Source organism: Aquarana catesbeiana, linkage group LG12 (genome assembly GCF_042186555.1).
Source record: "Aquarana catesbeiana isolate 2022-GZ linkage group LG12, ASM4218655v1, whole genome shotgun sequence".
NCBI lineage: Eukaryota > Metazoa > Chordata > Amphibia > Anura > Ranidae > Aquarana > Aquarana catesbeiana.
Genome location: NC_133335.1, coordinates 198882963 through 198909793, shown reverse-complemented (window position 1 = coordinate 198909793; position 26831 = coordinate 198882963). Strand labels below are relative to the sequence as shown.

At 43.4% G+C, this 26831-nt stretch overlaps 1 protein-coding gene across 2 annotated transcripts in view; it reads left to right on the top strand.

Moving 5' to 3' along the window:
* DHX35 (DEAH-box helicase 35) overlaps positions 1–26831 on the top strand; it is a 112837-nt gene that overhangs the window by 46666 nt on the left and 39340 nt on the right. For both annotated transcript variants that reach the window (XR_012236764.1, XM_073606393.1), the window contains exons 9-14: positions 1145–1257; positions 1363–1459; positions 9897–10055; positions 16166–16376; positions 22515–22639; positions 26447–26501. Coding sequence is in view for 1 of the 2 variants with exons in the window: in XM_073606393.1 (XP_073462494.1) it covers positions 1145–1257; positions 1363–1459; positions 9897–10055; positions 16166–16376; positions 22515–22639; positions 26447–26501 (760 nt within the window). In the remaining variant the exon portion in view is untranslated. The remainder of the gene's footprint in view (positions 1–1144; positions 1258–1362; positions 1460–9896; positions 10056–16165; positions 16377–22514; positions 22640–26446; positions 26502–26831) is intronic.

Genomic DNA, 26831 nt, shown 5'->3' with positions numbered 1-26831 from the left:
TCTGCAGGAAATATGCAGAGATATCTGGCCCTCTGTGTGCGGAAGGTGTCCCTGGAGCTTTGTTGGTCGCTGACATTAGAAAAGCCTGAGATCGGTACACTGCTGCAGGCTCTCTCCCTGATCACTGCACGGAGCTCCCTGTGTCACAGCCTCACAGCGCCATGACCAAGCCACGTCCCCCGATCTGCGATTTTTAGCGGGACTGCGACATTGCGGCTGACAGATCGGACACTTTTGACACTCTTTTGGGACCATTGACATTTATACAGCGATCAGAGCTAAAAATAGTCACTGATTAGTGTATAAATGTCACCGGCAGGGAAGGGGTTAACACTAGGGGAGTGATCAAGCGGTTAAGTGTGTTCCCTGGGAGTGTTTCTAACTGTATGGGAGCTGGGCTGACTAGAGGAGGAGAGAGATAGTTATTCCTAATCACTAGGAACAGCAAATCTGTCTCTAACTCCCCTGTCAGAAAGGGGTCCTGGCAGCAGGATTGTTTATTATTATTATTATTGTTATTTACAGTGTTTTTTTTTTGTTTTATTTTTTGTTTTTGTTTTTTAATCTACGGTGTTGCTTTAAACATGCACAGACTCAGTGAGTAAGCAATGTTTAGCGTGAAACTCATAGAAGTTTAAGTACTGGTGCGATGCGGGAAACCCTGTGATTCAGTGCCGGCTCCCGCATCGCACCTGAATCGTGCACTGGTTCACATTGACATCTGCGAACCGCTGGGGGTGTCAATGTAATTTTAATGACACTCACAGATGGGTTCGCAGATCGCAGTGCGAAGTGTCAAATGATGCAGGAATCAGATCGCATGGGTGTGAACACACATGCTATCCGATTCCAGTGCAGATCAAAAAAGGGTCCTGCACCATTTTGGTGCAAATGCTATGCGATTTCGGCCATCCAGTTTGTATGGTTAAATTCACATTGCATGTGATCTGCACTGCAGTGCTAATCACATGCGATGTCTGAAGTGTGAACCCAGCTTCAAGAGTACCTTTGCATTGCAAGTATTTGAATTTACTTTCTTGGGGAAGCCACTTATAAATAATATGAGATATAGTTGATGTGGAAGAGGATGGATGGCTTTCTTTGTCTGTTCTGGATATCACAAAAATTATCACCTCTCATACAGAAATTCAAGGCATTCTTCAATCAGAATGACACCAATGATCCCAACAGAGACACGTGTGCCATCCTCACAGTGGAAGGAAGGACGTTCCCTGTGGATATTTTCTATACTCAAAGGTCAGGATCTTTTTTCCCTCCTTTCTATCATAAAGACCTCCCAGTCTATTAATTTGTATTATATATTCCAATCTGCTCTCTATGTACAACTTCTTTTTTCATCAGCCCTGTTCCAGATTACTTGAAGTCCACAGTACAGACAGTGATGAAGATCCATCAAAGTGACATGGATGGAGATATTCTTGCTTTCCTAACTGGCCAGGTATATTGCAGTCACTAAAAGGTGAAAAGCTGATTCTGACCTCACCTCTCAATAAAAGGCCTCCCTGTAAAATATAAATAGATGTGCTGTCCCTTTAAATTATGTAACTTCAGGCTTGATCAGTATGAATGCAAAGCTAGAACATATAGAGCGATATAAACACCATATAGAGTAATTCAGTCCAAATAGTGCAAATCCAAGAAACGTGACATAAAAATGAATCGGGTGAACCGCAGCAAGTGCCTAATCTTCCAAATGAATCACTTTTCTCCTCCACCAAATACAGTTCTAATCCGCTTACCGGGGTTAGAGACCCCAAGTTATAGGCTGTCAATGGCGTTTGAGGATATACCGTATATACTCGAGTATAAGTCGTTCTGAGTACAAGTCGAGGCCCTAATTTACCACAAAAAAATGGGAAAAACTTATTGACCCGAGTATAAGACGAGGGTGAGAAATGCACAGCTACTGTAAGTGGAAAAGAGGGTCAACAATGCCCATTTGCATGCCTCACTGTGCCCATTTGCAGCCATAGGTCCCCCGAACTTCAAACTCGGTAGTTAAGTGTTCCTAGATGCCCCCTAGCTGCATCCAAAATTTGGGGTCTCTGAACCCAAAGTGTCCTGAAATGACATTGCTGCAGATGGACACAGTTGACTGAATTTGGGGCCCCCGTATCTCAGGGCCACTTAATGCTAGGAACCCCAAATTTGGTGTGCAAACCCAGGGGAACTAGCACCATAAAATATCCAAAGCTGGGATTATTAGCACCAAGTGGCCCCGAGATACAGGGCCCCAAAAATCGGTTCAGAAAATGTCAAGCACTTTTCTGCAGCAGAGAATGACATTTTCCGAACCTATTTTGGGGCCCCGTATCTCAGGGCCACTTGGTGCTAGGAACCCCAGCTTTGGATATGTTATGGTACCAGTTCCACTGGGTTTGCACACCAAATGTGGGGTTCCTAGCACCAAGTGGCCCTGAGATACGGGGCCCCAAAATCGGTTCGGAAAATGAAATTTTTTGCTGCAGAAAAGTGCTTGACTCAAGTATCGACTCAAGTCGAGGGGGGCACTTTCAGCACAAAAAAATGTGCTGAAAAACTAGACTTATACTCGAGTATATACAGTAAATAGCCATCAGGTTACCCACGGCTCAAATTATCAACACAGACCACCAGCTTTTCAGTTTTCCACCACTTTTCAGTTATAGACAGCTAACGTGTATCTCTCATAGCAGAGATTTAAACACAACAGCGTTATGGTAACTCTGCATGCTACTTGGGCTAGTGTAAAGGTGTGTAAGTGACTGCGCAGGTGAAAAAGAAATTAGATTTAATGTTCAAAAAGATAGCAGCTGGCGATCGCACAACAGAACATTCGAACTAAAGATTGCAGCTCTAACATAAATATATGTATATATATATATTTATTTATGTGTAATAATCAGTCCACTTAGGAATCCAAAATAAGCAAAAATATCCTTGGTGTTTGTGTCTCAACGTTATTATATGCTCCTTACGCTGTAATGAGGGGGTAAGTGACATTCTGGCCAACAGTGGAAATAAAGTTGAGAAAGTTCCACAGCATGGCAGAATAAAACTGCTCTCATTTTATCATCATTCTACAGGGATCGGTGACACACTGTTTATGTATGTGGGAATTTATGCACAAATAAACCTCTTCTTGCCTATATACACTTGCTTCAGGATTGGATGTACATCATTGTTCGGAAACAGCTTCCTGGTAGTGACAACCGTGGATCAGGCCTGCACTACGTGTATCAGCACAGCTGTTGTATTCACCGCCAGAGAAGCATGGCAGGATCACCAGAGGGCGGATCCTAGGTATTGTATGAGCCCATGCCCCATTAAGCTTCTGTAACGTGGAGCTTGGCCATCTCGCAGAGAGAGCAGCCAGTGGAATTGGTATCCAGATCATCTTGTCTACATCCAGAGGACGCATCCTATGTATGGTTAACCCATGCTTTACTGGGCTCCTATAACGTGGAGTCTAGTCATATGGTAATGGCACAACCTTTTTTCTTTTCACGGTGGAAGATGCACTCCGGATGTTTAATCATATAATAGCGTTAAGACATGAACACCAAGGATATTTTCTTATTTTGGATTCCTAAGTGGATTGATCATTGCTATTTTGGATTCCTTTTTGTTTTTATTACTTGGGCTAGTGCACATGCATGATGGCGTCAGCGCCAAATCCTGGCCCTACGTGTTTCGCCCACATTGACATCTTCAAGGGAATAGGAAGTTCTTCCTTCCTTGTAAAGTAGATGGTGAATACTTTCCTCTCTGCTGGCCTTACCATTGAATGTCACTCTAATGAGGAGAATTTGACACCTGGACACCTAGAACCAATGTTTCCGGGAATGTTTATCTCCTTCTCCCACGCAGTACTAATTTAGTCCTCCAGCTGACCCCTCTGTCACTACAGTTTCCTGTATTCTGGTTTCTTCAGAGTATTCAGGCAGTGACTTTACTGCATTAGAGCAATGTCTGGTGGTGCAGGTAGTGGGAGAGTATTTACAATCTTAAACAGAGACTATTCATTTAGTGTTGGAGTTTGGTGACAGAGTTCCTTTTGAAAATTGCTTCAGAGGGGCATAAAAAATAAAAAGATGCAGATTTACAGTGCACAAAATTCAAGCACCCTCCAAAATCTTCCTGTCATAGACGAGTCTCACAAGAAAAGCTGGGGCACTTCCGGAACCTTTCCTGCCCCTTACAGCATTCTGCACTATACTATTGGCTGGTGAGACTGCCAACTGTAGTCTTGGGAAGAATTGTGTGTGTGGGGTGGATTGGGGCTTATCGGAAAGCTCTGATGCTACCTGAAAGTGTTGGCACTTTCAAAGGGGCCCAAGATTCGACCATGATAGAAGGGTACGGGTGGCTGCTGCAGGTGCCTGCTCTGTATACCTGTAGCAGTAACCCCCCCCCCCCCCCCACCTTTCCTAACAGAATCTCTTTAAAGAAAAAGTTCATCCTTTATTAAAAAAAATAATAATAAATGCACATCTTTTTGCAGGAAAAAAAAAATGTGCATTTTTTTTATTCTTCACACTGCAGCCTGTAAAGCATTGCACCCATGATCCGCAGATGGCGGGTGCAATACCAGGGTCCTGCAGAATCTCAGAACATGGTCTGCTCATACCTCCAATTTGAGCAGGCAGTTACTAAATTGCAGGAAAAATTAACCACTTCAGCTCCGAAAGGTTTTACCCCCCTTCCTGACCAGGCCATTTTTTGCGATACGGCACTGGGTTGTTTTTACTGACAATTGCACAGTCGTGCGACACTGTACCCAAATAAAAGTGATGTCCTTTTTTTTTTTTTTTTTCCAAATTGAGCTTTCTTTTGGTGGTATTTGATTATCTCTGCGGTTTTATTATTTTTTGTGCGCTATAAACAAAAAAAGATCGTCAAGTTTGAAAAAAAATATTTTTTACTTTCTGCTATAAAACATTTCCAATAAAAAAAAATGTAAAATTCTAATTTCTTCAAAAATTTAAAATATTTTTGGTAAAAAAAATCCCAATAAGTGTATATTTTTGGTAAAAAAAATCCCAATAAGCGTATATTGATTGGTTTGCGCAAAAGTTATAGCGTCTACAAACTATGGGATAGATTTAGGGACTTATTAATTTTAAAAAATTTTTTACTAGTAATGGTGGCGATCAGCGATTTTTTTTTTTTTTTTTTTTTTTTTTTTGTGTGACTGCGACATTGCAGTGGACAAATTGAACACTAAGCGACACTTTTTGAGGACCAGTGACACCAATACAGTGATCAGTGCTAAAACAATGCACTGACACTGTATAAATGACACTGGCAAGGAAGGGGTTAACATCAGGGGCGATCAGAGGGTTAAATGTGTTCCCTATGTGTGCTTTCTAAATGTAGGGTGAGTGCTTTGACTAAAGGAAAACAGAAATCCATGAGATCAACATTTTCCTTTCTGGCAGAACAGCAGTCTGCGGGTTCCCAGCAGCCATCGCGGCCATCAGACCGAAGATGAGAATCGCGTACAGGTGCATGATTTGGCACTAAAGGTACGCCGCCACAGTAAATGTACATGGGGCAGTCCTTATGGTGTAGCCATATGGGTGGAGCCCTGCACAGCTGCCCTGTTTTTAAATTGTGATAGCGAGTGCAGGGAGAGGATCCCCCGCCTGCTGTCACAGGGAGGGGGGAAAGGAAGCAGGAGCTGGAACATGTTATATTTTCTACCCTAAATACGGGTGGAACATGTACCATGTTCCAAAGGTGAAATTAGCTTTTAAGGGTACATGCACATGGTTGTGTTGAAAATACAGAAATTGGTATGCAGGATCTTGCTAGCACAAGCTGGATGCAGGATCCTGCATGAAAAGCGACCTGTACATTGTACACCTGTAACATTTGAGCAGTGTTTACATGCGTACAGCATAAATGGCCCTGTCAATAGGGCACAGGTGGCTTTTTAGGAAAGCTGCCTTGTGTCCTTTCAATGCTAGGATGAAGGCTGCTCTGGTACTCCAATAGGATATATATATACTGTATACATGTAAACATTGGCACAAGTCCCTTACATGTGTACATCTTAAAATACGACTCCTATACAGCACCTCAGATGCATACTTTTTCTTTATATAGATCTAAATGCACAGCAAGTGTACTGATCTTTATGCAGCTCTGTGCATAGGTCTATAGAAAACAATATACCTACATTCAAACCCTTGAAAGAAAAAATTTTACTCATACAATTGCTGTATTTTTTGGGGCCATGTGCATAAACCCTAAAACAAGCCTGTGAGCTGGAAAACACTTCTTTCTGCACCTCTCTGTAATTTGTTTTACTTTGTTAGGCTGGATTCACACCTGTGCATTTTTGGTGCTTTTTTGCATTCTGCAGATTTGCACTACAGAACGTGTGCCATAGGAAACCATGTTAAATGGACTGTAGTGCAAATCTGCAAAATGCAAAAAGCACTAAAACTGCATAGGTGTGAATCCAGCCTTAGTGAAAGCTTAACTTCTTGATTTCGGGGCTAGACAAAAATAGACAGTACGTTTCCACCCAGTCCTATTTTCTACTGAGACACAATCATAGCATTTGGGCAGGACCTTGTCCCAAAATCAAGGGTGTCCGCCCTTAGCAACAAAGTAAAACCAGGATCAGAGCGGTGATCCAGAAGATACATTAGCTGTGCATGTTCTACTATAAGACTTTACTCTTAAAAGTTCTGTATTTCTCCTTTTAAAGACTATGGGGTTTATTTACTAAAGCTGGATAGTGCAAAATAAGGCTCACTTCTAGACTGAAACCAATCAGCTTCCAGGTTTTATTGCCAAAGCTTAATTGAAGGAGCTGCGGTTAGAAGCTGATTGGTTTCAATGCAGAAGTGAGCCTGATTTTTCACTCTCCAGCTTTTTGTAAATAAACCCCTATATCGGCTATGCTAATTTGCATTTAAACAGACCACAATGTAATTTCAGAAAATAAATATTCCTTTTCTGTGAAAAGTTTATGGCTTCCCTGTGCTTATAACATTAATACACATGAACCAATTAAATAATAAAAAAAATGGGACCTGTGTGCGACCACTCCTCCTCTTTAGCATTTTATAGCTAAGCAGTAATATGAATTACCTCTTTATGTGTCAGTCCTGATTATGTGATGATGGGGATCAGTGCAAACTACTAGTCACAAAGCTTCCAGTGATATTAAAGCAGGATGGATACAGACAACAAGTTTTTTGGGTGTGGTTTAGGATATCTGGTAATTTCAAATGAACAGCTTCCCAGCTTCAGAAACTGAGGCTGAATTGCTGCAAAATAACATATGCTATAGGAAACCACTGAGAGTGTTTGTTTTTTTTCAAATCAAAGTTCTTCCCTAAAGCACAGAGCCTTTAGCTTTTTGGGAGGGAAGTTCACCTTTTAAGGGGGGTACACACTAATCAGAAGAAAAATTCCATACGAAGCATGATCGTTCAATTTTCATATAGTTTGTACACAACTTTCCACATACGATTCAGACTTTCCAAACCAGAATTTCTGAAGGGACAAACGCCAGCATTTTCCTTGTATGAGAATTAAACTTAACGATTTTTGTTTAATGTGTACTGTTTTCGTATGCCTTTTGTACCAGAAAAATTGGATATGAAAGACTGCGCATGATCAGAAACCATAAACAAACAAAAAAAAAGCCTTTAGCCCCTTTCACTCGGGCGGACCGTTCAGGTTTTTAGGGGAACCTGAACGGACGATCCATACAGGTCTATGGAGCGACATCCGACTCACTCCGATCCGCTAAAGTGTAACGGATGGAAACACTATTTTTTCATCCATCTATCGGATCGGATGAAAACGCACTCTACGGTCCGTCTTCATCCGATCCCCCATAGAGGAGAGCGGCGTTCTGACAGGTCGGTCCCTGCACAGTGTGCAGAGACAGACCTGGCATCTGCCTGCTCAGCGGGGATCGACGGAGCGATCCCTGCTGAGCAAAGCGGAGCCCGTACACGGACACATCCGTGTGAAAGGGCCCTAAGTCGTACAAGAATTTTCGTATAATTAGTGGTATCCTCGGCTGCGAAGCATCAAGGAAAACTAGACGATAGTTCGTCTGATTTTCTTATTGTGTGTACTGAGCTTTAAAGAATCTGCCCATGCAGACCAGGGGCACCAGTAGTTTAAGTGCACTGTGCAGTTTGTAAAAATATAGTTGGATGCAATTGCCATGCCTGTAGGTGTTTTATTTGTCCCCCTTGTAGCCTTCCTGAAATAATCCATTGTGTATATTCCTACATCCTGGATTAATTGCAGGACACAGCAGCCATTGCCATTTGCTCCAGCATTGCAAAAGTGAACGCACTTCCTTTTTCAAAAGCTGCGTAGGGCGTGCTTTCTGCCTGCGCCAGCAGTGTTGAACTCAATCAATCGCTGATGGGATAGGTGATGAAAGAGCACACACTGCTCTTGCACAGCTTTTGAAATGGGAAGCATGCTCACTCCTTTGGTGCTAAGGGCAAGCGCCAACATCTGCTGTTTCCATTGCGATTTAGACAAAGCGGGTCAGAAACAACCTACAGGTATTTCATCAGCATCTGACTATATTTTAATAAACTGCACAGTGCATTTCAAACTACTATGGCCTCTTGTCTGCATGGCTAGTTTCTGTAAAAGGTGCACCTAAAATTTTTATAGTGCATTTGAACACAAAAAGTTAAGATTTACTATGTTATAAGGAACATCTAGAGCAGAGCTCTCCACACTTTCTAAGCAAGGGGCCAGTTTACTGTCCTTCAGGCTTTAGGGGGGCCAGACTTTGGCCAGTGGGAGTAATAAATGCCCCAGCATCAATGCCCCGAATAGTGCCCCATTGTTGATAGCAATGAGAAGAATAGTGCTCAATTATTGGTGTCAGTTGATGGAATAGTACCCCAAGGGGAAGATAAAGGCAAGTGAAGGGCCACATCTGGCCCCCGGGGCTGCTGTTTGGAGACCACTGATCTAGAGATATCTATTGTTCCAGGTAGTACCCTGAAAACCTACCTTTTATCATGAATTGCTTCTGAAAAATGGAAGTATACCTCCTGTGCTTTGTGCATAATAGCTGTATATCTACAGTGTGAGAGCATCTGAGACATACTGCTTCTGATTGCTAGTCTAATTAGATTTGTAGTGATATTGAGGATTTGATTAATGTCGGTATCCTGCTACTCGCTGTTCGTGTGGCTGGAGAGGAAGCTGCCTGAGGATCTGCAGTGCAACCATATCACTGCTTCTGCTTGATCCATTCTGTGGATCACTGGGTAAGAGGCTGAAGGAGAGTTAATCTGTGTCTGCCATTTGTGATCAAAACCAGGAATTGCACAGGCACCAGGATTGATAGGCCTGTGTTATTTCCAAGCCAGCTTCTCAGTCCAGGAAATAGATGCTGACCCTGGATACTATTCGAGCAAAGGTGGCTCTGTCCTTCCAGAAAAGCAGATAAAAACATTTTCAATGAGAGTACTGTGATCTCTTTGAGAGGTTATAAATGCTTATAAGCATTTCTTTGCATGCTCCTTGTGTGTATGTCTGGGTGAAATAAAAATATACGTGGTATATCTCTGCACATTTTCCTATGTTCTGTTACTTTAAAATGCTGCAAATACAGAAAACACCCTGTTGATCTGCCAAAAATCCAGTGAGCGAACTTCCTGCTTAAACCGGCAAATAGCAGTTCTTCTTCTGCACTGAAATCCCAAGCAGTGTTACTGACCCAGTTTCTATTGTGTGTGTGTGTGTGTGTGTGTGTGTGTGTGTGTGTGTGTGTGTGTGTGTGTGTGGGGGGGGGGGGGGGGCTTCCATCTGTTTTGTTCTCATTAACATTTGATGGTGTGTCAGGTTGGCATGTTTGCTGTAATGTTGTTTTTCTCTCCTTTTGACAGGATGAGGTGGAAAGTGTGGTGTCCATGCTGGTTGAACAGGCCCGTACCCTTGCTCGTTCAGGCATGAAGAAACATCTCCGTGTTCTCCCCATGTATGCAGGACTTCCCACCGCTGAACAAATGAAAGTGTTTGAAAGGGTCTCTGCCAATGTCAGGAAGGTACGCTTCATTTTGTAAAACAGGACTCTAGGAGGATCCTAAAGGGTTTGTAAAGCCAGAACTTTTTTTGTTTTGTAAAAGGGCAGAGAAGAGTTAAACCCCCTTCAGGATACATATATATTGCTGTCTGTGTCTTGCTGGGAAGATTATCTCCAATTTCTGTCTTGGATATGAAACATAAGTTAGAGGAAATCTCGTCAAAATGTGGGGACTTTTGGTGTCACCAGAACATTTGTTATCATTGGATGAGTTACCCTCTCCCCTTGCTCTCATAGCAGCTCTAAACTTGAAAGCGGCTCTTAAGGCTAAAGGTTTTTTACTGTAACCGCCTCCCACACACAGTATTGTCAAATGATTGGCGGGCGGGTGGTGGCTCTCTTGTTCTGGGTGGACGTCCTAAGACGTCCTCCCACTCTCTGAAAACAAAACAAAGTCCTTATATAAATCTCCAGAAAACAGAGCACATATTCTTCAATCCGACCATCTGAAATGCAGTGTAGGATGTAAAAATACAAACTGCTTACCAGATAAGTTGGATCTCAAATGATAGAGATCAAAAACGCCTGTGCATTAGCCTGCCGGCAGGTCAGCTTACGATAGTCTAAAGACAGGGAGATGTCCACCTGTTACCAAGGAACCAGCGGAAGAAAACTTCACTCCCGGGATACTCTTTATGAAAGCAAGGATCTGGAAAGTCTCATATAATGAGGAACAGAAGAGGTCTTCATGGTGCAGTATGTTCCAACAAAAATCTTTATTTCCGAACGGATCATACAAATATAAAATCCATAAAATCACAGCAGGTAAGAAAAGTTTGTTTGAACTAGCCGCGGTGTATACCAATCAGCTGTTCAGCTTGATGACATCACAGGACTTTGCTCCATCTGACGCGTTTCCCCATAGAAGGCATCCACTGGGAACGGAGATCTTTATTTTCCGTTTCGAAATAAAGATTTTTGTTGGAACATACTGCACCATGAAGACCTCTTCTGTTCCTCATTATATGAGACTTTCCAGATCCTTGCTTTCATAAAGAGTATCCCGGGAGTGAAGCTTTCTTCCGCTGGTTCCTTGGTAACAGGTGGACATCTCCATGTCTTTAGACTATCGTAAGCTGACCTGCTTGCATGCTAATGCAAGGCGTTTTTGATCTCTATCATTTGAGATCCAACTTATCTGGTAAGCAGTTTGTATTTTTACATCTTATGCCCTGTACACATGAAAGGATTTTCCGATGGAAAATGTGTGATAGGACCTTGTTGTCGTAAATTCCGACCGTGTGTAGGCTCCATCACACATTTTCCATAGGAATTTCCGACACACAAAGTTTGAGAGCTTGCTATAAAATTTTCCGACAACAAAAGCGCAAATATTCCTTTTTTTTCCTCCCACTCTCGCCGCACATGCGGCGATTGGTGGTGCACTCTGTCCCTGGAACACGGCGCATCACCGATCTCTGTAAAGAGCCAATGATAAGGCTCTTTACCCATGTGATCAGCTGTGTCCAATCGCAGCTGATCACATGTAAGTAAGGAAATGTCGGTTATCAGCGTTCCTCTCCTCACGCTGACAGCGTGAGAGGAGAGCCGATCAGCAGCATTCCCTCACAGGGGAGATCTGCATAGATAATTAGAGCACCGATCATCCGTGCCCTGATTATCAGTGCAGCCCCAACAGTGCCCATCAGTGGTACCAGTCAGTGCTGCCTTTCAGTGCCCATCAATGCTGCCAGTCAGTGCCTGCCCATCAGTGCTGCATAGTGTCGCCCCATCAGTGCAGCCTATAAGTGCCTGTCAGTGTAGCCTCATCAGCGCTCATCATTGAAGGAGAAAAATTACTTATTTACAAAATTTTAAAACAACAAACTAAGAAAAACTTTTTTTTTTTCACAATTTTCAGTCTTTTATTTACAAAAAAAACAAAACCCAGTGGTGAATTAATACCACCAAAAGATAGCTCTATTGGTTTCAACAAAATGGTAAGCATTGGGAGCCATTGACTCCTGTTGCTGTCAATCAAACCCAGTGTGGAGGGGGTGGGGCAGAGCCAGGCTCTGTGTGTCTATAGATACACAGAGCCTGGCTCAGGAGTAAGCCCACAGTGTCTGCCCCCATAGCAAGCCACTTGCTACGTTGGCAGACACAGAAGAGGAGGAGTGGACAGTGCCAGCGGGGGACCCCAGAAGAGGAGGTGCATGGCTGCTCTGTGTAATACCATTGCACGGAGCATGTATCACATTTGTTATTTTAATAAAAAAAAACTTTTAGTGACAACTGTCACAAGGGCGAAAGGAACAGTGCATCTCCCCAGTAAGGACACAGTCTGCAACTTTGGCAGAGAGCCTAACTTTTCCTCCAATCTAAAACCAAAAAAAAAAGACTTTACATACACTTTAAAGCATAACTGTATCTCTATGCAAAGTATAGTTTTCCTTTTTATTCATGTTATATTCTACTCCCTCCCCACACAGATCCATAGTTACCTTTTAACATAAGTCTTCATGTGGGTCACACCTGCACACTTTCTCCTCATAGACTTTTATATAGAACCATCAAAAACACCACCTTCTGTATTAGTTGAAGTGCCTACAGAAGTCTGTGGGGAGCAAAAAATTACCTAGGTTGAGTTTCACTTTAATTTACCGACCGGCTCATGTACATAGATGTCGGCAGTTTGAAGATGAATATCTCGGTGACTACAGCAGGTGCTGCCACAACCGAGGTATCCATCTTTAGAGCCAGCGGTTCTGTTTACGATAATGGTGGCCTCTGCGGCGGATTCACCGCGAGATCACCGTTATCAGCGGCGGGAGAGGTGCCATCCCCCTCCCGCCGCTATCCCGCGCCCTCCACCGCTTACCGGAGCCGTCAGTAGCGGCGGAGGCGATCTGGTCCTTTCACGTCTGTGGTATGGAGATGAGTGAGGGGAAGATGGCCCCCACCCGTCTCCATACCATAGGAAGGCGGAAGCCACGTCAAAACGTCACTTCCGCCTATACGTCTTAAAGGCATATTTTTCTGTTGTCATTTTTTCAAATGACAATTTTATTTATTTATTTTTTGCATTTTAGTCCAAATATGAGATCTGAGGACTTTTTGACCCCAGGTCTCATATTTAAGAGGTCCTGTCATGCTTTTTTTTCTATTACAAGGGATGTTTACATTCCTTGTAATAGGAATAAAAGTGACCCATTTAAAAAAAAAAAAAAACAGTGAAAAAATAAATAAAATCAAGTAAAATAAATAAGAAAAAAATTTTTTTTTTTAAATCGCCTCATCCTGACGAGCTCGCGCAAAGAAGCGAACGCACACGTGAGTAGCACCCGCATATGAAAACGGTGGTCAAACCACACATGTGAGGTATCACCGTGATCGGTAGAGCGAGAGCAATAATTCTAGCTCTAGACCTCCACTGTAACGCAAAACATGCAACCTGTAGAATTTTTTAAACGTCGCCAATGGAGATTTTTGAGGGTAAAAGTTTGACGCCATTCCACGAGCGGGCGCAATTTTGAAGTGTGACATGTTGGGTATCAATTTACTCGGCGTAACATTATATTTCACAATATAAAAAAAATTGGACTACATTTACTGTTGTCTTATTTTTTTATTCAAAAAAGTGAATTTTTTCCCAAAAAAGTGTGCTTGTAAAACCGCTGCGCAAATACGGCGTGAAAAAAGTATTGCAATGACCGCCATTTTATTCTCTAGGGTGTTAGAAAAAAAAACATATATAATGTTTGGGGGTTCTAAGTATTTTTCTAGCAAAAAAAAACTCTTTTAAACATGTAAACACCAAAATCTCAAAACGGGGCTAGTCCTTAAGTGGTTAAGCCCACTTACATTAAAAAAATACATCCAAATCAAGAGGGATATACGTAGGCAGTTTATACCAAAAAGGAAGATTAACCCCCCTATTTGTCATGGTGGCCATTATCAGTGGGATAGAAAGTGATAGGAGATGCAAAATGATACCATTGTCAACATAACAGGAATACTCTGGATTTCTTCCAGTGGGGGGTGGGGGGCTGGTTCTGGTGATTTTCTCTTACCCCATGATGTGTGTCTTTGTTGGGAACTGAAAAAAAATCTGCTTTATTGGATACAAAAAGCAAAGGAAGAAAAAATTGGACGGTTGTAAACATTCCCTGCGCCATACAAAACTAAAAAAAAAGTTTTGGCTTTATATAAACTTTAAATCAGCTAGCAGCTTCCTATGTCTGTCTGGGAATCTTACTGGCTACCGCATTGGCCATTACACAGGAGTCTCACTCATGTCTTTTAATATGGTTGTAAAGGCTAAAAGTTCTTTACCTAATGGCATTCTCTAAATGCATACCTGTTCCCAGTTTCGTTCCAGTGCTGTTGTCAGGAACCATAAACCAGGCAGGGACAGAAAATGTAGCTAAAAATCACACCTTTAATGTAATAGCAAAAATAACAACAGTTCCGGAACCTAGTCAAAAACAGCCAGGGTTGGGAAGCCAGAGCGGGTAATCATACGAGCCAGAATCAGGGAACCAGAAGTCCGCGTTGTCAGGAGCCAAAAATCAGGAGCAGGAATTAGAGGAAGTAAGCCAGGCCAAGTTGTACACCGGAACACAGCAGGAACGCCCTGGAGATGTTGACCATGCGAGGGCATGGAGGGAATGAGCAAAGCTGTTTAAGGCATAGGTTTACCTTTTAAAAAAAAATAAATAAATGCACATCTTTTTTGCAGGTAAAAAATGTGCATTTATTTATTTATTTTTATTGGGAGTCTGGAAAACATTGCATCCACGATCAGCAGATTGTGATTGCTTTGCAGGGCTCTTGCAGGCTCTGTGTGTAAGCTGTACGGCCAAGCAGTTAAACATTTACAGAAAACCTCAATGGTTTATTTGTAACGTTACACCCAAAAGATGAACTTATCCTTTAGGGCCAGTTCACACCAAATGCAGTCCAGTGCATTTTTTTTCTGCATCAGGTAATGGTAACCAGGTGAGTCACTGGAAACAATGAATGGCTGGTAATTAACCGACAGCTGAGTAGCCTCTGTGCACTGAAAGAAAGAGCTGCTAGTAAATAGCAGGAGCCCAGCCCTGACAGCTGTGCCGAAAGAGCTGCTAGTAAATAGCAGGAGCCCAGCCCTGACAGCTGTGGTGCTCTCTCTCCCTCCTCACTGGACTCGGTGAGAGCAGTGGGAGCCATTGGCTCCTGCTGCTGTCAATCAAATCCAGTGGTGGGCCGAGCCATATTGTGTGTGGCTTGGGAGTGAGCTTGCACGGGTACCCGCCTTAGCAAGCGGCTTGCTGGGGGGGGTTACTGGAAGGCAGGAGGAGCCAGGAGCACCAGTTGGTGGCCCCAGAAGAGGAAGAATCGAGCTGCTCTGTGCAAAACTATTGTGCAGAGCAGGTAAGTATAATAGGTATGTTATTTAAAACATTTTTTTATATAACTTTAAATTATTTTTATTATGGATAATGAAAGTGGAGGGATATACTCCAACCTCCAAGGTGGTTAAGAACAACAGTGGTAAGGAAATTTCACCATTGACATCTCCAAAAGAAATATGAAGCCATCTGTTCATTTTAGCCAAATGAGCTGTTACTAAAAAATAAAAAAAATTGTTTGATGGTAGAGTATAACTGAACCCCTGTTTTGTTTTGGATAGAGTGGGGAAGAACTAAAATCCTTGTCTTTTTTTTGCTGTGTTCCTTTGGGGAGATTTTACTTCACTTCATGCCTGAAGACACAGCAGGAAGTGAAAGGAAACTTCTTCAAAGGAAGTCAAGTCCTCTCGGATAAGTGTCCCTACTGGAAGATTTTCCCTCTTCCTATTCTGATGACAACTCAAAATTTTGGATTTTGTCTTACTGTTGATCCTGGTGACAGTGGTTATCGAGATAAACTTAGTGGGTAAATCTCCCCAGCAGGAACGAAAAAAGAATTATAAGAAAACCCCCACAGGTTGTTCTAACCTTTCCCTACTTTATTTAAAGCCAAAAAAATTTGGTTTGGCTTTAGGTACACTTTAAGTCCCTGTTCTCATCTGATTTTTTTTTTCTTCTGCATATTTATGTTTTTATTGTTTACTTTCTTGTTCTTAATCGTATTGCTCTCTCCCTTCAGGTAGTTGTTGCCACTAACATTGCAGAGACATCCATCACTATAAATGGAATCTCCTTCGTTATAGACTGCGGATTTGTCAAGCTGCGAGCGTATGACCCCAAACGAGCGGTAGAATCTCTGGTCGTGGTTCCGGTGTCACAAGCCTCTGCTAATCAAAGAGCTGGCAGGGCTGGAAGAAACCGATCTGGCCAGTGTTATAGGCTCTATACAGGTGATAAATTATTACAGCATGTTAAGTTGGTGAAAAAACTGCTAATGCTATTGTGGAAACTGCTGCTGTGTTAAGATATCAGAACATCGACTGCATTACCTTAAAGTATAACTATACTACTATACTTTTTGTACAGTTGTGCTTTAGGGCCAGTTCACACTGGATGCTTTCCAGATGCTTTTCTGCATGCGCGTCTTTGACGCATTTTCGGTGCATTTTTGATGCAGTCCAGTGCCCCCCCCCCTCTTTTTACTTAACCTTAAATAAGGACATGTGTGTTCCAGTGCGTTTTTGGCGCTTTAGGTGTGTTCTGGTGCGTTTTTTATGCATTTTACAGCGTTTCAGTACAGTCCAGTGCAGGAAAAATGCAGCATGTTCTACTTTTTTTTTTTTGGAACTAAAACTGCAAGCACTGGTGTGAACTATGCCATTAAAAACCATATAACCTACTTTCCATGCGTTTTTGATGCAGAAAAAAATGCACTGGACTGTATGTGTTGTGAAGTGGCCCTCAAAGTAATTGTAAAGGCACAGTTTTTATTTTTTTAAATAACAAACATATTAATGTTACCAATGGTTTTGGACAGAGCAGTCCCGATCCTCCTCTTCTGGGGTCCCCGGCGCTCCTGAAACCCCCCCCCTGCTGAGTGCTCCCATAGCAGGCTGCTTGCTATGGGAGCACTCGTGCATGCTCGCTTCCAAGCCCAGCTGTGTGTGTCTATAAGACACGCAGAACGTGGATTGGTCCCACCCCCTGCTCACTCACTGTGATTTATGGCAGTGAGAGCCAATGACTCCCGCTGCTGTGTCTGAGCCAGTAAGGAAAGAGAGCTGAGAGAGCCTCTGCTCTTTTGCAAATTGCTGGATCAAGATCAGGCTCAGGTAATTATAGGGGGGGGGGGGGGTGTTACTTGCAGAAGGTTTTTTTACCTTAATGCATTGAGATGAAAAAACTTCTGCCTTTTAGAACCACTTTAAATAAGCTCCTTCTTTCAAGCATCCCCCCAAAACCTACACTTACTTGTCCCTGATCTTCACTGTGCTGCATGTTGAGAGCCCCACTGCCTTCTCATGAAAAGTCTACCAGATGGGCTGCTCATGTACAATAGAATCTCCCTTCATAGTCCAAATATTGGACAGCCTTTCTGTATAAATTGAGGATTCTACTGTGCATGTGCAGTCAGCCAGTCTCTCTCGTCCTGCTGCATTCTCAATTTACCAGAAAGAGACCTCTTTTATAATGGCAGCAACAGGGTGGCTGACCTGAGAATGCTGGGGTCCTAAAGAGATGTAAGCAACCAGTGGGATAGTCATACTGCCCTGCCCACAATATTTGACAGCTGACTATTTTGGATAGATTTACTAAAACTGGAGCACTCAGAATCTGGTGCAGCTGTGCATGGTAGCCAATCGGCTTCTAACATCATCTCATTCAATTAAGCTTTGGCAGTAAAACCTGAACGCGGATTGGTTTCTATGCAGAGCTGCACCAGATTTTGCACACTCCAGTTTTAGTAAATAAACACCTTTTTATTTAGTATGTTATTATTAAAAGTAAGCAGTAGGTAGAACATTACACACGAGTCAAAATGGTACAAGCATGAAGATCATCTGCATATATTCATGGAAAAGATGACAGATTGATACGTTGAATACAATGGTACATACATACATACCTACATGGATGACAACGGTCCATCAAGAGGAATCTGAGGGGAAAAAAAAAAAGGGGGGGGGGTGACCTCCCCATACTTTTTGGATAACATAAAGATCAAATACACATCAAATTGCAAGGAGTGCAGGCAAAGAATAAGAGCCCATAGGGTAACACATAAAGGCCAGAACCACACGTCCTGAATAGAGTAAAGAAGACAAGAGTAAGAAGGTCAAGAGAGGGAGATGAAAGAGTAGGAAGGCCAGTAGGCCAACAAAAGAGGAAGAGGGGGAGAGAGGGATCAGGGAAAGTTGTCAAGAAGGAGGGTGGCCGCCGCCTACTCCCCTAGACGGGGACTATCCAAGTGCTATGGCAGGTTTGACAGCTGACTGTTCAAAATGGTATAATCACAGGGTGGTCATCGGTTTACAATGAGTTTTTTAAATGTCATTTTAACTAAATGACAAAAGGTTTTAATATCCACAAAACCTCAGGTCTTTTGGATAATAGATCTGATGCTTTTATATGACTTTTTCCTAATTTGTAAGAACACAAGCCTGCTTTGGCATTTTGTGAAAGCTATATTAATATAATATAATGTATGCATTACAACAATTTCGATATTCTTGTTGGCGTGTTATTCTATTTCCAGTGATGATTTTGGCTTACTATACTCCATTATCCTCTTTGCATGTGTCCCCTCGGGCATCTTTATACAAATGACTTGGGATTATACAGGATATAAAATCCCATTTGTTTCAGTGTACTTGTTGTATCATGTTCCCGCACCCCTAACACTCCAAGGTGTGTCATTTTACAGCTTTTAAATAGCTGATGTAATAAACCGAGTTTCCCGCCTTCGCGTTTGAATTTTCAAATAATAACGCATTCGTTCATCCACTCAGCGTGTAGCTGCCTGACGTTATGAGAAGATAATTACAATCAGGGTATAGTTGGCAGTACAGAGTATGAAACTCCATCCCACCCACCACATAAAGAGTTACAGTGATCTCTTATTTACGCAATGAATGCCAAAAGAACATACAGTACAAGAAGTAGGAGACAGAAATGGAATGTGCTTAGGTGATGATAATACACAGATCCAGAGTTAACTACGTTGAATAAAGAATCATGTCTATGAAGTTTATCAGCAGTTTTCCTCCAGAGGAAGACACAACTCCCTGGGCTTCTGTGACCAACAATGAAAGTATTTTTCAAAATTGTTCTACCCCCATCAGCTCCTTGGCTTGTAATAATTAACAAGGCCTGAAACAGGGAAAAAAATGTAACTTCCTTGATTTAGCATAATCTTCCTCTATTCTTGAGGAATGCACACAGGGCGTTTTTACAGCTGCTTTTTTTTTTTTTTTTGCAGCTTAAAAACGCCTCTCCATGTTATTCTATGGCCCTAATGCACACATGGGCTTTTAGGAGCTGTACGTGGCATAGGCGTTGTTTTTTTCAAGCTGCAAAAAAAACCCAGGGCCAGCGCGTTCTGAGGACCAGCGTTACAGCTGTAAAAATGTCTGGCTTAATGCTGGATGCAGCGTTAAGCCGTGTCGAGTGTGGTTTTTTTTTTTTTTTTTTTTTTTTTTACATGTCAAAATCATTGGTTCCCTATGAGAGCCCATTGATTTGAATAGAAGTCGGATCATGGTGATCCGACTTGTGGTGCGACTTGTGCTCTAAAAATCCCGAAAGGGACCCCACGTCAAAATTAAAGAAAACTGGCGTGGGGTCCCCCCAAGTCCATACCAGACCCTTCGGTCTGGTATAGATTTTGAAATCCATACCAGACCCTTTATACGAGCAATGCAGCCTAGCAGGTCAGGAAGGGGGGGGGGGTCGAGCCCTCCCTCTCCTGGACCATATTAGGCCACACATGCCCTCAACGTGGTGCGGGGTGGGAGGGTGCTTTGGGGCAGTGGAGGCTCTGCAACCTTCCACTCAAAGCACCTTGTCCCCATGTTGATGGGGACAAGGGCCTCTTCCCCCCAACCCTGGGTGGTGGTTGTGGAGGTCTGCAGGCAGGGGGCTTATCGGAATCTGGAAGCCCCCTTTAAGAAGGGGGCCCCCAGATCCCAGGCCCCACATCCTATGTGAATGAATATGGGGTACATTGTACCCCTACTCATTTACCCAAAAAAGTATCAAAAACAAATAAAAACAGTACACAGGTTTTTGACGAAGTCCATTTTATTAAAGTAGCTCCAATGTGTATTTTCCCTCTGGTCTTCTCCCCTCTCCGGTGTTGTCTTCTTCCCCTGGTTCTTCTCCCTGTGCTGTCTTCTCCCTACGGTTCTTCTCCCTTCTTTGACTTCTTCCTCTGGTTCTTCTGCCTCTGATTCTTCTCCCAGCGCTCTCTTCTCCCTCCGGTTCTTCTCCCTCCATTGACTTCTTCCTCTGGTTCTTCTGCCTCTGATTCCTCTCCCTCCGCTGTCTTCTTTTTCTGGTTCTTCTGCCTCCTGATATCTTCTCCCGACTCTTGCTCCCGCTGTTGTTAGGTCTGGCGTGTGCTATTACTTATATAGCTATGGGGCGTGGCCATCCGCTGACGTCATCTGGAGACCATGCCTCCTTGTGACATCACCGCCCGGGGCATGATCCGGAAGCAATACCGAGTGATGATGGAAGCGGCCACCAGAAGTGACAGCGCATCGCTGGATGGCTTCATTTTCAGGTTAATTTTTACATAATGTGCATATAGGTACATTATGACATTCCCTTTCAGATCAGATTAAAAAAAAAAAACAACCAGTGTTTTACTACCACTTTAATCTAGGGAACCTATCACTAGGTAAAGCTGTATTAATCCCAATAAGAAACTCTTAAAGCGGAGCTCCAGCCCCCCCCCAGCTACTAATATGAGGACATATACCTGTCCAGGGATCCCACGATGTCGGCAACCCAGCCAATTTTCAATTCGGCTCTCGGGTGCTGGCGACACCATTCCTTGTTAGGGAAACCGGCAGTGAAGCCTTGCGGCTTTACAACTAGTTCCCTACTGCACATGTGCGAGTCATGCTGCTCTTTGTGAATGGCCCGGCAGCAGAGGAAGGGGGCCGAACTCCTGGGGGACTTCGCTGCAACAAGGTCTCACAGAAGTGGGGACCTGCTCCCCCCCCGAAAGGTGCCAAATGTGGCAGCTGAGGGGGGGAAGAAGGCAAACAAGCAGAGCTTCCCTTTTTTGGGTGGAGTTCCGCTTAATATATTGCAGCTTACTAATCCTTTGATGTGGTGGCAGCATTCTGATTGAAGGAGCACAGAGACCCCTTTAGATAGTGGCATCTTCAGTCTGGTGGGAGGGTAGTGTTAGATGGATTAGCAGATATAGCTGCACTAACAAATTGAAGCTGAACTGCAGCTCACACTTTTTAAACAGTTACAGCAATTGTTTTTTTTTTTTTTTTCTTGTTTATTACCAACATGTTATACTTACCTGCTTTGTTTTTCACAGAGCAGCCCGATCCTCCTTTTCTCTTATCCCTTATCAGCGCTCCTCACTCCTCCCCTCCGCCAAGTGCCACCATAGCCAGCTGTGGGGGCACTCGTGTGTGCGTGCTCTGGAGCTGGCTCTGTGTGCCTGTAGACACACAGAGCATAGCTCGGCCCCACTCCCTCCTCTGTGATTGACAACAGCAGGAGCCAATGGCTTCTGCTGCTGTGTTTGAGCCAATGAGGAGGGAGAGAGCCGATAGAGCCACTGCTCCCGTGCGCATCGCTGGATCGAGATTGGGCTCAGGTGAGTATAATGGGGGGGGGGGGGGCTGGGGGGGGGGGATAAGCTGCATGCAGAAGTTTTTTTTTTTTTTTTTTTTTTTTTACTTTTATGCATAGAATGCATTAAGGTAAAAAAAAATGCCTTCTGCATTTAGAACCACTTTGAAAAAATTACAAGCTCTGCTGCTATCCAAGACTTCTGCATATAATGTGTTCTTGGCGTTATGCTGTGGTTCCTGCCACTGACCCCTATGTCACGTTTGTATACTTTTGTGACAGGAGGAACAATAGCCCCAAATAGCCAATCCGACACATTTGAAATTATCGCATAGTCTCTGCAAGAAGGGGAAAAAAAAAACTCTGCCCACCAGACAGATTTGTTTCAACTTTTGAATTTATTTAACAGAACCACTATTGTGTTGCAGGAATGTGAGAGAGCTGAGTGAGCAGAGAGGTTACTTAATTAGTCTCCTGCTGCTCCTTCGTTGTATACTCGGTACACTGAGGATGGAGAGAGGATAACACTGAATCCCTTCTGTAGCCTATGACTGCAGCAAAGAATGTGGTGTATTCTGCTTCACTGTGCTGCGTGGTTGAGCTTTGTAAAACTCATAACTGAATATACATAAATACAGTTCTTTTGGCAAGTGTGTATATTTCATCTGTGTGTTTAACTGACTTGAATTCCGTTTTAATCGTTTTTTCTATTCTTTTTACACTTTCTGAATTTACTGAATGAATTTCTTTTTTTATGCTCCTCACAGAGGAGGATTATCAAAAGCTTCCTCCTTCCACTGTCCCAGAAATGCAGAGAAGTAACCTGTCACCTGTGATCTTGCAGCTGAAAGCACTCGGCATAGACAATGTCCTGCGCTTCCATTTCTTATCGGTGAGCCGTGAGTACTGTTGATGTTGATGCATCTTAACCACTTCCCGCCCGCCAACGGTACATTTACATTTTCCGCGTGTCGTGGTTAACTTTCTGGTTTAAAAACGTGCATGTGCCCCCCCCTTGCTGGCCTGTGCTGTGATTGGACACAGTATGAGTTTGTCAGCAGTTTACAGCCAATGATTTTGGCTGTATACTTGTGCTGATCGGCTGTGGCCAATCACAGTACAGAGATCTGTGTGTTTGTAAACACAACACAGATTCTGGCTGGATGTCTCCCTGCTTTCATTTACTAGTCAGAGTTGATCCACCCAGCCAGATCTGTAAGTAAAAGCAGCACACACATACTTGCATACACCTGTTAGGCACACAGTGAACCCCTTGATTGCCTTCCTGATCCACCCAGCCAGTGTCCTTAGTACAGTGTATAGTAGTATCACTGTTTGTGTCACTAGAGCTGTTAGTGTCAGTCAATATAGTTTATGATGTTTCAGTTTTATAAATAGATAGTGATCACTGACTCTGCTCATTTAGAAAAGGAAAGGGTCGGTAAAGAACATGTTTACCGTTCCTTCCTCTGCTCTCCATCTTGACACATCCTCCACAGGAGCCAGCGGGAGAGGAGAGGAGGCAAGTCAGTAGTGCTGCGGGGGGACGAGGGGGTGGGCTAAGGGCGACTGGGAAGGGGGGGGCGTGGGATGAGCATACGGGCGGGCCAGAGGAGCACACAAGGGGACAGTTAGGAATGATTGGTGCGGCGTTGGAGGCAGTTACATGCAATAAAGCAGCTGAAAACCACGGGAGAGAGGAGGAGAAGCGTCTTACCAGCTGCTTCATTGAAAGCTATTCAGGAAGATTATGTGGGTCAGAGCACAGTGTCATCCCCACCTCGGGGCCCGTGTTCAGTGAACACCCTGCACACGTGGATGATACGCCACTGGATTTTTGATTCACATTGCAATACATGTTCAAGCTGGCCATCTGCATCAACATGGTTTTCTAGATCCCCACAGATATTTTTCATTTCTATTGCATGGTACAAGTAAGTAGTCAGACCTGCATCTTTAGCTCTTCTCCAACTGTGTCTGCCGGGAAGAGGCCCTTGTCCTCATCAACATGGGGACAAGGTGCTTTGGGGTGGGGAGACGCAGGGCCACCCCCCCATGTTGAGGGCATGCGGCCTGGTACAGTTTTAGGAGGGGAGGGGGGTGCTCGCTCGCCCTCACCTCCTTTCCTGACCTGCCGGGCTGTGCTCGGATAAGGGTCTGGGGGACCCCAATGCCGTTTTTTCGGCGTGGGGGTTCCCCTAAAAATCCATACCAGACCGAAGAGGGGTGGGCGCTGATAGATTCATGCTATGTATGAATCTATCCATTATTTATATAGGGGGTGGCTTGGATAGAGGAGGCGGCACCTGGGCACCTCTAATGGATGGGCTGCCACTGTCTATGAATCTCCCACCAGCTGTCAAAATACCCAGACAGTGCCTGCATCTGATGGGCTTTGATGTTTGAAAGGGCCACTTACTTGGTTGATTTCAGCTAGTTCATCAAGAAATTTGCTTTGTGTATGGCAGGTTTAAAATTATATTAAAATTATATTTTTTTAATTAATCAAATACTAAGAACATAACTCACATGAATTTGCTGTGTTTTAAAAAAAAATAAATGTCTTCCTCCTTCCTTTTTAAGGCTGTCCCCAGCTGCACTGTCACATACCTGTTATACTTGTGCCCCATTTTCCGCAAGGACCTATGAAGTCCCATAGGAGTCTCCTCTACGTGCGCCTTTCCGCTTGGAAATACAGCTGTATGTGCAGCCGTTCAGACAGACACACACACACACACTCGGTGCAAAAACAAAAGCTATGCCTCATCTCTTCCTCCTCAGCAGTGATTGACAGCAGCTCTGATAGTTTGAAAAAACAAACAAACCGCAAATGCGTTTGTTATTGGTATCTGATTTAAAAAAATGAACTTTATTGTCATTTTAAGTATATCATTTTAAATGTCATGGGGACATAGAAAAGAAGATCTGCTTGCCCAATTTTCCACTCCCCTACGCTGCTAGACCGCTCCCCCATGTTTCCACCAGTCTAAGGTCCTTACGACATCAAGATCAATTCAGGATCTATAAACCTGTATCTGACATAATGATGACAAGGGACAGTCCACTGCTGAAATGTAGGGGAGTGGTATTTGCAAGGGAAGCGGAGGATCAGGTAAGACTAAATGCGCTATTAACCCTTTTTAAAAGTACCTCGCTCTACAAGCTGAAGACTTTTATAACCCTGCCAATTGTAGCCGAATCCTGAGCTGTTCTGCTTTAACAAAGCTCTATCGGTTCCTGATAGTGTTGAAGTTTGCTGCTCTGTCCTCCCTCACACGTTTCCTTTTGGCCCGTCACTATGAGGGTTTGCCTCACTGACCTGTTGGGAAAAGCTCCAGCGCTTCCTGGTCGTGTTAAAGTCTGCCCCATCAGAACAGTGCAGGATTTAGCTGTAGCTGGAGGGTTTGTTTTGGATGGTACTACGAGGCAAGATTTGGCCAGAGCTTTAGGGTTTTGGATGTTACTACGAGGCAGGATTTGGCCACAGCTTCAGGGTTTCGGATGGTACTACGAGGCAGGATTCGGCCATAGCTTCAGGATTTTGGAACGTACTACAAGGTAGGATTCGGCCACAACTTCAGGATTTTGGATGGTACTATGAGGCAGGATTCGGCCATAGCTTCAGGGTTTTGGATGGTACTATGAGGCAGGATTTGGCCACAGCTTCAGGGTTTTGGATGGTACTATGAGGCAGGATTTGGCCACAGCTTCAGGGTTTTGGATGGTACTATGAGGCAGGATTCGGCCATAGCTTCAGGGTTTTGGATGGTACTACGAGGCAGGTTTCGGCCATGGCTTCAAGGTTTTGGATGGTACTGCAGGAACCTATATGTGAGGCAGCTGCTCCTAAAGCAGAACTAAACCCTTCTTTATTACCTCCTCCCCTGCAATGTGACAAGCTTCCTTGTTGGCTTTCACATCTCCCTGGCTTTTTTTCAGGGTTCAAGGTCTTCAACCATCTTAATTGGTTGTAGTGAGGTGACTTGACTGCCACACATGGGAGTTAAAGACACCATAGACGATTCCATTTTCTTTCCTTAAACCACAAGTGGAAGTAAAGAAATCTGCTTGCTTGTTGTCTTTGTCGATTCCCCCATCAACACAGTCGGTGCGGATGGTGGAATGCCTCCCACAGCGCTGCTGTGTTCTGCAAGCAGGGGGCTGCGGGGAGCATTCCCAGCAAACAGAACACAATGATTGCTGCTAGCAGCTATAGCCAACAGCAGTAATCAAATGTAAAAACATCCGACAGCCTGGTTGTATTAGTCGATTCATGCCTTGACTTGCGTACAATTAGCCTGCCCATAGATAGATCAAATCTTGGCTATCCCCTGGCCAAATTTCGATTCATGTATGGCCAACTTTTAATTCATCTCAGCACCTAACAGATGCTGTGATTGTACACTGAGCTGAGCATGCACAGCTCAGTACATAGTGTAAAAAGATTGCGAGGAGGAATGTAAGAAGCCTTTATTGTGGAAGAGAAACTAGTATGTAAAAACCTTTCTGCTTGCACTTTGTTTTTGGGCCAAATATGTAATAAAAAAAAGAGAGGGGTGTTTACCAATGCTAGAGAACCCTGATACCCCAAGCTCTTCATTCAGCTAACAGGCTTATTTAGCTTCTACAACTGTGATAAGTACTGTGTAGTTTGTGCTGAATCCTATGCTTATGTGTTATCTTTTATGTATTTGCACAGCCACCTCCTGCACAGTCAATGGTTCAAGCACTGGAGCTGCTGTATGCATTAGGAGGTACAGAACTCAATATCTTTATCAGATGTCTTTGAATTTTTTCATCTGTTTTAATGGGCTGTTGAACCTGAATTGCAATCCAAATTGTATAACAGAGTAAATAAGTAATCTCCTAAAAGCAATTGATTAAAGAACTGAAAATAACTGATAACTTGGTACTGTACAAAATATATTTTTATTATAGCTGAAATTCATACATAGTATCTTTTTTGGCAAAGTGGTTGCCATTCCGTTTAGCCAAACTTGTAACGTTTATGTACCTCTGCCACACTACACAGCCAGGAAGATTACTATTGTACATTCTGATTCAGGCCGGGTTCACACTGGTAC